Source organism: Rhinopithecus bieti, unplaced genomic scaffold (assembly GCF_001698545.2).
Source record: "Rhinopithecus bieti isolate Rb0 unplaced genomic scaffold, ASM169854v2 scaffold_33302, whole genome shotgun sequence".
Classification (NCBI taxonomy): domain Eukaryota; kingdom Metazoa; phylum Chordata; class Mammalia; order Primates; family Cercopithecidae; genus Rhinopithecus; species Rhinopithecus bieti.
The window spans coordinates 712760-725088 of NW_016814366.1; the positions used below are offsets into that span (position 1 = coordinate 712760).

Sequence of the window (12329 nt, forward strand, 5' to 3'; positions counted from 1 at the left end):
TGGCTTTATTAAATAAAGTTTTCTTTATCTTTTAATTTTTCTTTTTAAAAATATTTTAAATTTTCTTAATCTTTTATGTTTTGAGAGAAATTATGTGGAATAAGTCTTTAAAGGTTTGGTAAAATTCTGTAGTGAAACCATCTGCTCCTGGAGTTTCTGTTTTGAAAATTTTAAAATGTTGAATTCAATTTCTTTAATAATAACAGGGCTACTCAGATTATCTACTGTATGTTGTATGTGTTGTGGTAGTTTCTGTTTTTCAGGGAACTTATTGGTCCATTTCATCCAAGTTTTCATGTAGAAAATCTTTATATGTGTAAAATTTTATATCTATATAAAAATCTATATGAAATCTATATATAAAATATCTACATAGATACAGATTATAGATATATAGGTCTATAGATATAAAATATCTATATATAGATTAGATATAGATTATATAAAATTGTATAGATATAGATTTTATCTGTATAAAATCTTTATATGTGTAGAAAAATTTATTGTTCATTGTGATCCCTTCCTATCATACATTTTGTATGTTCAATGTGTATCCCTTACTATGCTTTTGATAGCTGTGGGTCTGTAATGATACCCCATTTCATTCCTGATATGGGTAATTTTTGTCTTCTCTCTTTTTTTGTCAGTCTCATTAGAGAATTGTCAATTTTATTGATCTTTTCAATGTGCTTTGTTGCATTGATTTTTCTGTTTTCAATTTCAGCAATTTCTGCTCTTATTTACTTTGTCCTGCTTGCTTTATGTTTATTTTGCCTTTCTTTTTCTGAATTCTAGAGGTACAAGCTTAGATTGTTGATTAAGGCTTTTTCTTTTTTCTAATGTGTGTATTTAGCACTATAAATTTCCCTCTCAGTACTGCTTTATTTGTGTGTCAACATTTTGATATGTTGTATTTTCATTTAGTTTAATGTATTTTTTGTTTTCCCTTGAGACTTAACTTTCCCATGGATTATTTAGGTGTTTGCTGTTTAGTTTCCAAGTGTTTGGAGATTTTGCCTTTAACTTTCTGTTGTTGATTTCTAGTTTGATTCCATTGTTGTCAGAGAATACATTCTTTTTTATTTCAGTTATGTTTACTCTGTTGAGGGGTTTATATCTCCGGATTGGTCTATCTTGTTTGATGTTTTGTGGGCACTTGAAAATAATGTGTATTCTGTTGTGTTTGAATGGAGTAGTCTGCTAAGGTCAACTAGATCCTCTTGGTTGATGATGTTGTTACGTTCTATGTGTTTGTTGAATTCTATCTAGTGTTTCTATCAATTGCTGAAAAAAGGGTGGCGAAATATCCAACTATAATTATGAATTTATTTCTCTTTTCAGTGCTACTTCACACGTTTAGTTTTTACTTCACAGATTTTGCAGCTCTATTGTTTAATGTATATAGAATTGCTTAGAATAGTTTAGGAATGCTATGTCTTCCTGATGGAATGACCCTTTTGTTATAATATAATTTTCCCCTCTATTCTGATCATTTTCTTTACTCTGAAGTTGCTCTAAGTCTATATTAATATCATCTAATGTAGAAAGCCACTTCCTGCTTTCATTTAATATTTCTGTGAGATATTATTTTCCATTGTTTCACTTTCAATCTGCCTATACTATTTGAAGTTAAAGTTTCTTCTAGACAGCATATGTTTGGTTCATGCTTTTTTAAATCGATTATTGGTGTAGACTACTTACTGTCATGTAATTATGGATATATTAGGGCTTAAGTCTACCTTGTATTTTACAGTTCAAAATTTTCCATTTGGTTCTTTTTTTATATCTTATATTTCTTTGTCCTTGGACTCTTTTTGCTGAGACTTTATATTTTTTCATTTTCTATTATGTTTTAATTACTTGTTGAAGCATTTGTATGATAGCTGCTTTAAAATGTGTCAGATAATTCTCAGCATCTCTGTCATTTTAGTATTTACGAGTATTGATTGTGTTTTTGCATTCCATTTGAGATCTTGGTTTGACAAGTGATTTTTTAACTTGAAACCTGGATATTTTGGGTAGTATATTATAAAACTCTGCATCTCTGGATCATATTTAAATCTTCAGTTTTAGCTAGCTTACTCTAATGCTATTCTGGCAAGAGAAATAGAGCTGCTACCTTATTACTGCCAGGTACAGGTAGAAATTGAATTTTCTATTCTGCATCCATTGACATCTAAGGAAGGATATCCTTTGTGACTGCTGGGCAAGGATGAGAGTTCTGGGTTCCCACTACACTTTTACTGATGCTTTCTTGTCTGAAAGGGATAGGAGTGCCTTATTACCACTGGGTGATGGTGAAAGCCCTGACGCTTCACTAGGCCTCCTCTATATCAACCTAGGGCAGAAGAGGATTGGCTGCTTGTTACTACCTGACGAGAGCAGAAGTTCATGTTACCTGTGTGGTTTCAGTTTCCACCAGCATTGTAGGAGTTGAGAGAGAGGCTTTATTATATCCTGGTAAGGGTGGACATTTTAGGTCTCCATTCAGTCTTTGCTGGCATTGGTGGGAGTTGGGCCATAGCTTTTTCAGTGGTTTTTAACTGGAGTAGGGTGTGTATTTTCTAAGAGTTTTCTGTTTTGTGAGGCTACTCCTTTCTTCGTCTTTTGGCTAGAGAAAAGGCAGGGTTTTGTTGGGGCTTTTGTCTGCCCCATTGTTGTTTCTGGTTACTAGCTTCTTCAGCTCCAAGTTTGGAATATATTAGGCAAAAAGAAACCCAGAGAACTCACCACCATGTAGTTCCTCAGGTTTCCACCTTTCAGGGTCTTGTGTTTATTTTCTACATAATGTTCAGGCATTTTAGTTGTACCTAGAAGACAGTGAGTGTGAAAAGTTCATTGACTGCATCCCACTCAAGTTTAGTGCCTCTTTTATCTGCACCACTTTAGAATCAAACTCTTTGAAAGTATTCATCTATACTTATTTTCTCCAGTTCCACTCTTCATTCTCTCTTAAACCTATTCCAGTAAAATTTGTATCCCTATCACTCCTTCAAAACAATTCCTGTCAAGGTGTCATTTACAAGTAAATACTAAAAGCAAAAATATACATGTATATTTGAACTGTAAGATCTTTATTTTTTTAAATTTTTAGGTTTGGGGGTACATGTGAAGGTTTGTTACATAGGTAAAGTAGTATCACAGAGTTGATTGTGCAGATTATTTCATTACCAGGTATTAAGCCTATTACTCAACAGTTATCTTTTATGCTCCTCTCTCTTCTCCCACCCTCCACCTTCAAGTATACCCCAGTGTCTGCTGTTTCCTTCTTTGTGTTCATAAGTTTACATCATTTAGCTCCCACTTATAAGTGAGAACATGTGATATTTGGTTTGCAGCATTAGCTTGCTAAGGATAATAGCCTCTAGCACCATCCATGTTCCCTCAAAAGATGTGATCATGTTTTTGTTTTTGTTTTTTTAATGGCTGCATAGTATTCCACAGCGTACATGTATCATGGTGTATATGTATTTTCTTTGTCCAGTCCATCACTGATGAGTATTTAGGTTGATTCCATGTCTTTGCTATTGTGAGTAGTACTGCAATGAACATTCATCTGCATATCTTTATGGTAGAATGATTTATATTCCTCTGGGTATATATCCAGTAATGGGATTTCTCGATCAAATGATAGTTCTACAAACAATACTTATCAAAACTTGTGGTTGCAGCTAAAGTTGTATTAAGAGGGAAATCTATAGCCTTAAATACTATATTAAATGAATTAATTCTGGCAAGAAAAACAACAAAAAAGCGATGAAGATAATGTTAATGCAAATTAGAAAATGTTATAAATTTTAATCATATTAAAATAAACTTATATGTAAAATAATCTAGTTATCAGAAAAGTATGGGACCAAAACATTCAAAAAGAAATAGAAAATCTGAATGGCCCTATGACCATTACAAATGCCGGGCGTGGTGGCGGCGCCTGTAGTCCCAGCTACTCGGGAGGCTGAGGCAGGAGAATGGCGGGAACCTGGGAGGCGGAGCTTGCAGTGAGCTGAGGTCGTGCCACTGCACTCCAGCCTGGGCCACAGAGCCAGACTCCGTCTCAAAAAAAAAAAAAAAAAAATTGTTGGTTTATTAGTCAAAAGTCTTCCTTCCCTCATTACTTACCTGAATTTGGACAGATGATAGATAATTCCAGGGTTACATAAGCTTTTTCAAAAAACAGGGGGAAAAATTAGCAATTCTCTTTTCATTTTCTGAGTCTTATGTACTACAATCTTGTTAACAAAACTAGCAAGGAGAGTAAGAATGAAATTTACAAGCTAGTCTCACTTAGGAAGATAGCAAAACAATCCCAAAATCTAGCAATGTATAAAACAGGTAACATGACCAAATTTGACTTATTCTAGAAATGCAAGGTTTAATTAATATTAGAAAATTGTCCAAAATATTTACACATTAATGAAATTATGTTACTACACATCATAGGCCTTTGCGTTATTGATTTAGTGTAGTCTTAGTTAAATCCGAGAATGCCAGGTGTCTGGAGAGCTTGTTGAATAACTAAAATTCAGTTTTGAGTGGAATACTGTGGACCACAGTAGATGGCACAATTAATTTGATTAAAGGGAGTCAGATGGTCTCTCAGAGGTGGCAAAATGTGAGTTAAGTCTTGATGAATAATATTTTTATCAGCATGTTTGAAATTTCAAGTAGAAATAATGGGTGCTGAAGCATGGCTGTGGCATTTGGGAATGGTAAGTGATATAATTAGAGCATGGTAAGGTTATCAGGAAGTGGCGGGAGATGAAACTAGAGATTTGTGACAAATTGTGAAAGGCCTTGACTGCCTTGCTTCTTGCTAAACAGTGGAATTTATCAACCCACTGAGAGAAAGCCAGTTAAGATTTTTGAGCCTTCCATATATTTAGCTGCTTATATTTAATGTCTTGTCTTTAAAAATAACACATATGATTTGTTATTTGCATGCTTTTGCATATATAACTTATTTGAAGTTAAGTGCTTCTACTGATTAACTTTTGTTCACAAAATATAGGGATCTGGATTTCTGACTGGACCACTTAATATAATGTATTACTTTCCGCTGTGTTATGTCCTAAACTTTTAAAACCACTCATGACTAACGTCTTTCACCAAACTGTTACCTAAGAACTTTCTAAAGAAGTATGTGACAAGGGCATGTTTCATTTCATTTGCTCTGCCATTTTTAGCTGTATATGTGATAAAACATGTTTTAATACATCTCTTTTTAACTTTGATTTTATTGGAATTTTGAATGAGTTGTTTGTTTTAAGAAAAGTAATTGGAGTGAACTTTCTTTGATTCCCAGGTTTTCTTTTTTCCCCTTTTTTCTTTTTTTATTGCATTGGTAGATGCAAGGCAAGAAATTTATTACTCTAAATTTGTGACTCAGAATTTTAAAACTAAATTAACTTCACAAATGCACTCACTTTTTTCTTAATGGATTCCTTCTTACCCCCAATGATACTTTTATTTGATTTTCTTGATTATGTGATTTGTTTGCTGTTTCTTTTATTTAAGGTGTGACTGCACAGAAAAGTTACAAAACAAATTTGACTTTTTGCGCTCACAGTTGAATGATATTTCATCATTTAAGAATATCTACAGATATGCCTTTGATTTTGCAAGGGTAGGTGCAGTTTTCTTGTTTTGTTGTTTTAATCGCTTTTCATCTTGAGACTACACTTAGGAAAACTTTTTCACTTGTATTTTAGGATAAAGATCAGAGAAGCCTTGATATTGATACTGCTAAATCTATGTTAGCTCTCCTGCTTGGGAGGACATGGCCACTGTTTTCAGTATTTTACCAGTACCTGGAGGTATGTATTTTTTTTTGAATTTTGAAAATATTATTTTAAAACTTAATTGGAAAGTTATACTTTTAATTGAGGAACAAGTAGATTTTTAATAGTATGCTTTAAAAAAACTCCTTGAGTAGAGAAAAAATTCTAAAATACGTACATAACAGTTATTTTTAGATGTTCATGTTTATTAATATATTTTGTACCCAAGATACTTTCAATCCTGCCCCCCTCCCTGCCCCAATAAAAGAAACCTCCAAGGAATATACCGTAGCACAGACATTTGTCATGCCAAGTTAGTTTCTTGGGGTTTTCGTAAAAGAGAATTAATGCTAGCACGCAAATCTTAAGCTTCTAAATCTGATTTTCTTCTTTTGTTACACAGGGTCTTAAGCTGAAATGTACATAAGATAACCAATTTAGTAATACAACTTTCCTTTTCTACTTAGGCTCAATCTAAAGAAACAGAATAAAGCTATTCATATTTTATGTCCACAAATATGAGAATGACTATAATAGTATACTTAAATCTGCTGGTTACTAAAAAGATGTAAGCTGAAATGATGAAGTGTTCTTTTAGAAGGTTTATCATAGCACCTGCTATAGGCAGTGATTCTAAGAAGATGCTATTCTTTTTTTCCATTGCTTTCTTTGTCTAGTTTTTTTTTTTTAATCTGTTTTGGTGTCTTTGTAATTTTAGGGTTATTGGTATAGTTCTCACCATATCTTGAATACAGATGCTTTTTCCTTTGGAAATAATTTCTCATAAAGCACATTGCTTATGGCAACTTCCCTTTTCCCAGAGTAGTAAAAGTTGTGATACAAAACAGTGATACCAGCCAGGTGTGGTGGCTCAAACCTGTAATCCCAGCACTTGGGGAGGCCAAGGTGGGCAGCTCACTTGAGGCCGGGAGTTGGAGACCAGCCTGGCCAACATGGTGAAAACCCCATCTCTACTGAAAATACAAAGAAAATTAGCTAGATGTGGTGGTGTGCACCTGTAGTCCTGGCTACTCGGGAGGTTGAGGCATGAGAATTGCTTGAACCAGGGAGGTGGAAGTTGCAGTGAGCTGAGATTGCACCACTGTACTCCAGCCTGGGTGACAGAGCGAGACTCTGTCTCAGAAAAAAAAAAAAAAGAGAGAGAGCGAGAGAATGATATGAAAAGGTCTTACATGAATGAGTTTTATGCGTGATTCAATCTTTAAGTCCTATAAATTATTTTTGATGGATGGTATCTATTTTCTTTCTATAGTAATTTTGGGCAAAAATAAATTTAACTGAATGTAAAATATTCAGCTCTGTGGGGAGCTGAGAAGAACTAAATATTTTCAGACACTTGTTGTGCAGGTTGTTTGGCATACATTTTTAAAAATCTTTATAACATCATTTTGAATTAAATTCTATCCCCATTTAACAAATGAGGAAGTGGTTTCTATTCTTAAGTAACTTTCCCAAAATCACTCAATTAAGTGGGAAGGATGGGATTTAAATCGAAGCCTATACTCTTTCAGTTGTCTCCAAAGATGCCAAACTCAAAATGTGGCTAACCAGTGAATCTTAAGCAAAGAAATGATTTACTAGGAAGCAGCACAAGATAACATACTGCATGTAGGAAATGTTATATATCTTGATCTCACTGGTGGTAATACAAGTATATACATATGTAAAAGTTAGTTTTATCCTTACTGCTAGTACTCAGTGCTCTTATTATTCCTCAAAAATGAAGAAAAAAGTAAAAAATAGATGATGTTAATATGTAAATGCCCATGAGGAATCTCTTAAAACGCAAATAATTAAAAGAATAATAAATGTTTTAGGAAAACCAAATGACAAAAAAAGTTATAACTTAGTTTACTAAATTGAGTAAATGATGTTTGCTTAAATATTTAAATCATTTTTTGCAGCAATCGAAGTATCGTGTTATGAACAAAGATCAATGGTACAATGTATTAGAATTCAGCAGAACAGTCCATGCTGATCTTAGTAACTATGATGAAGATGGTGCTTGTAAGTATAACATAACATGTTCCTTTGAAAATAAAATTTCCAAAAATATTAAATGAGAGTATGCATTTATGTAGTATTAGCATAGAGGTTTTAAATTTTGTGATAGTACCTTATTATTTAATCGTGTGGGGGATGTGGGAGAAGTAGAGTGAGAGCTTAGATTCAGCAGTATTATATAAAATCTATGCTGGTAAGTGAAATGTGTTCAGTTCCTCAGTAACCAAACATTTTAGCTAAATTTAAATTACAATTTTTGCATCCGGAAGCTAAAATTCAGCTTTGTTTCTGTCTTTCCTGGCATTTGCCTATGGAAGAAAAGTACAGTCATGATTTTTAAAATATAAAAGCAAAACAATCAGCCACAATAGAAAAAGCTTTAAAGAGTTGTTGTAATATTATGCTACCCATTAACAATATGGCAAATAATGTCAGTATAACTTCTCTCTGAAAACTGTAAATTGATTGTGAGTAAACTGATAGTGAAATAGTTATAATTTTTTAATCCCTCAAGTTAAAGTATCTGTCCATACTCCTCCATGGAAAGGCTAGAATGCCATAAAACCGGATTTTGAAATAATGATAAATTAATTAGATAAACCAAGTTAATTCTGTAGAATATAAATTATTTTCAGTTCCCACCACCATTTTGGTTAGTTGCATGTGTTTTCAGTGTTCAGAAGGGTTACAAGGAAAGGTACATTCCTATAAACTTAAACTGAAATTTACACTTTTTTTCTGTGACACTGAAAAAATAAAATAACAGAAGAAGGGATAACTTTATTTCTTCCCACATATATTTTGTCCTCTCTCTACAAGATGGTATAAAATTTAGTATTATTTTAAAAAAATAATACCTAGCAGCAGTAACCTGGCAGCCCAAAGGCTGTATGTGGCCTGTAGATGTGTATATTTATATATTTTGTATCAACATTTAAAACTAGGAGATTTTGTATTAAAATACAACTTTTAGATTTGTTTGAAAAATTTAAAAAGTTTGACAAAACTGTACCTTTATAGTACTCCTTTATAGGAGTCAGAGGCTAGAGCCAGGTATTAACTGTGTTGGACTTGCTTTTCAGTTTGACAGTTCATGGTATGCCAACACGTAGGCTGGGCTGTTTTTCAGTTGCCATTTATTATCATACTTGCTCTGCTGTTTTTCTTACAGTAGAGAAACATGTCTGTCAAAACAATGGAAAAGACCACCAGAGGAGTATGTGTTTTAAGAAGAATAGAGCAAGCGTATTTCTTTGTGGCAGTGATTTTTCCTACATTTAAACAAAATAAACACTGAGCTCATTTAAACTGCCTACCTGGCTCTGTCAGCAAATGAGTTTGGACCTCTCCTGCATTATAAAAATATCTTTTTTAGAATAGTACTTAGCTCATTAGTCAGATATTCATTAGGCACTTGCTTTGTGTTCAGCTTTGTACTACATCCTGTTATTGGAATAAAGTAAGTCTCTATTATGGTTGATCCCTCTTAACAAGCTTATACACTTCTTGGGGAGGCAACATAGAAATATTACCTTCAACACTTTTCAGATTGTTTCATAATTACATGGCAGAATGCTATGGACACTTAGAAAACGGGAGAGATTTGTATTGAGTCAGTTATTGGAGGGTTCATGAAGCACCTTGAGAAGGAAGTTGCTGTAGATACCGTTGTTCCTTGTGTATTTAAGGGCAAAAAAGAAAAGGCTAATAAGGAAGCACCATTAAATGGAATAAAGTGACTAGAAGTAGAATACCCAAAGAAGGGAAGGGTCAGTCCTCTGTCATTGCAGAGCTCGTGGGGAGTTTGTTTTATGATTGGACAGATGAGTTCACTGAATTCTGACAAAAATTGTTTCTTTTTTTCTAGGGCCTGTTCTTCTTGATGAATTTGTTGAGTGGCAAAAAGTCCGTCAAACATCATAGCAAGAACTATTGTGAAGAAAATGCAAACCTTTTGATTCCCACGTGTATACAAGCTAATGTGATGAGGGGGAAAAAAATCCAACGGGTGCATTTTCATTCATGTGAAAGACTTCTCATAGTACTTTTTTTTCCTTTTTTTAAAGGAGGTTTTTCTTGTTACATGTGATGGGCATTGAGCCACACCTCTTCTTAGACTGAATATTGAAGTTTTTGTTTTGAGTTATGTTTATAACATTTATTTCAGAACAATAAAGATTCAGATTTGTGACAAAGGCCTTAAAGTGAAGATGTCCCTTGAGTGTCAAGAGTGGTATTTATTTTGTAAATTTGAATTTTGGATTTTGAGGTTCCCATTCACCGTGAATTTATATAATTTTCAAGATTTTAAACAGTTTTAATATTTGGCAACGTGGTCTGCTGATGGTATGGCTCATTATAGTCATCTCTGCACAGTTTGGAAGACTGTTGGTCTTGACTTCTGGGATAATGATTTGCTGATGCAGCTAATAAACATTTCTAGGTATTGGAAAAATGCTCCTACTTTTAGCTCTGGGTTTCTATAAAAGCTGCCAAGGTCTTATGCAGATGTCTTATCTCAGAGAGTTTAGAATTGGAAAGATCATGTCCAGTTTTGTTTTCTAAAAAACTTGTATTAAGTTGTATCATCATTGTTATTGTTGATAGTGGCATATTTATGATATTTTAACGGTCATTATATAGGGAATTTTGTTTAAAGCCCTTTTTTTTTTTTTTTTGCCTTAAGAGGACATTAGCTCTGATATGGATTTAGTTAAGATACACATAGGAAAAGAAGACAATAGAATAAGGAATCATGAGAGAACTCTGGGTGTCATTGTGCACAACTCAGTAGAACCATTTACATTGGTAGTATTGCAGTATTGCTAATTATCACAATTTTCTGCCTGTTGGTAATAAAGTGACTTGAGGAAAGGGAAGCCTTTCCTAATTCATATAAAAGGCACTTTTGTACTAGCAGCAGGCCTGTTTGTGCATTCCTTTTCAAACCATCCAGTATCCCAGTGATAGGAAAACTTTGTTCATATTCATAGACCAGTCACAATTTCAGTAACGTTTCTAGTGTCATTGTATGAGTAGAGAGAAGTAAGGAGATTCTTTTTCCATAATAAGGGAGTGTTTCTGTTAGGATTTAAGGTAAAGATTGATTTTCAGTGGTGAATTTGTTTAAAGAATGATTTCTCCATATTGATTACCTAAGGGGGAATGACATTTTAAAGTGTTTTGTTTGCTTTTTAGTTAATGAGCTGGGAAAAAAATGATTGCCAGTGTTTTACTTGCCTTCTTAATAAGATTACTTTGTACAGTAATCTTATTAAAACACGCATAATAGTGGGAGACGGTTTTCCTAAATGTCTTATAGAAAAGGATAATACAGAATGCTCCTCTTAAGTATTAGAATCACTGAGGTATGAATTGAGCATACCAGTGGTGTTAGGATTTAATATTCTGAATGATGTTTTAATATCAAATTTATTATAAGGAAAGCATTTACATTTGTAGACCTTTGAATTTATAATTTAATTGACTCTTCAGGGTACATCTGAACTGAAGAATATATCCATTTTTGTTAAATTCCAAAACATATAAGCAAAATCTTACAAATTGTCACATTTGTAACCTGAGCTAATGGTAATATCGGGTTTTCATCTTCAGTATTTGAGTAAAATAGGGAACACTTAAAGCTTATAGATGAAATGTTTTTTAAAAAGTATATATATGAAAGCACAGGCATCCTTGGTATAGGCAGGGGATTGATACCAGGACCCTTGTGTATACCCAAATCTGCACATCCTCAAGTCCTGCAGTCATCCCTTTGGAACCTGCCTGTATGAAAAGTCAGCCCTCCCTGTGTGGGTACTGTCGTATCCGGGGAATACTGTATTTTCAATCCAAGTTTGGTTTAAAAAATTCTGCGTATAAGCAGACCCACACAGTTCAAACTCATGCTGTTCAAGGGTCAACAGTATTTACTTTGCTTACTTATCCAAAGATACCTTTAAGACTTTTTGAGTCTGAAAATGAAATTTACTTTCTTTTTTCTTTTTTCACTTAAAGTCAACCGTGCTATCCGACCCTAGCCATATGGAGTCCAGTACCACTGTGGCCATGCTTGTTTTACTCTGTTGCTCCATCTATTTATCTTATCTTTCTTAAAGTTACAACATTTGCCTGCTTTGAAGGCAAATTTACTCTGCCTGATTCATCAGTCAGGGTGTGGGCTGTGTCCCTTCTTGTCTTTCCTTTGTTAGTTTTGAATAGCTTTTAATTTACTGGGAAATTTATGATCAAAATGTTAAATGACATAAACAAAGAATACAATATTAAGCACCCTGCAGTATAAAAAAGTCTAACTGTTGTTAGACTTTTTTTTGACTAGTTAGCTTTAAGTGCCTTCCCACGAATCCTGTTGTAAAATTTTCAGAACTACTTCCTTTGTACACGATGAAATACTGTATGGTGCTTTATAACATGGAGTTGAGTTGTTTCTATAAGAATATTATACTACTGGAAGAAAGTAGAGCCAGATGTTGATTTGGAAAGATTGCCCCCCCCCCCCCCCACCCC

At 33.7% G+C, this 12329-nt stretch overlaps 1 protein-coding gene across 1 annotated transcript in view; it reads left to right on the forward strand.

Moving 5' to 3' along the window:
* The window catches only part of DCUN1D5 (defective in cullin neddylation 1 domain containing 5), a 32093-nt gene extending 22082 nt beyond the window's left edge, over positions 1 to 10011 (forward strand). The window contains 4 exon segments of the mRNA XM_017850115.1: positions 5515 to 5623; positions 5709 to 5813; positions 7703 to 7805; positions 9670 to 10011. Coding sequence (XP_017705604.1) covers positions 5515 to 5623; positions 5709 to 5813; positions 7703 to 7805; positions 9670 to 9725 — 373 coding nt within the window. The 3' untranslated portion in view covers positions 9726 to 10011.
* Positions 10012 to 12329: the final 2318 nt, after the last annotated feature.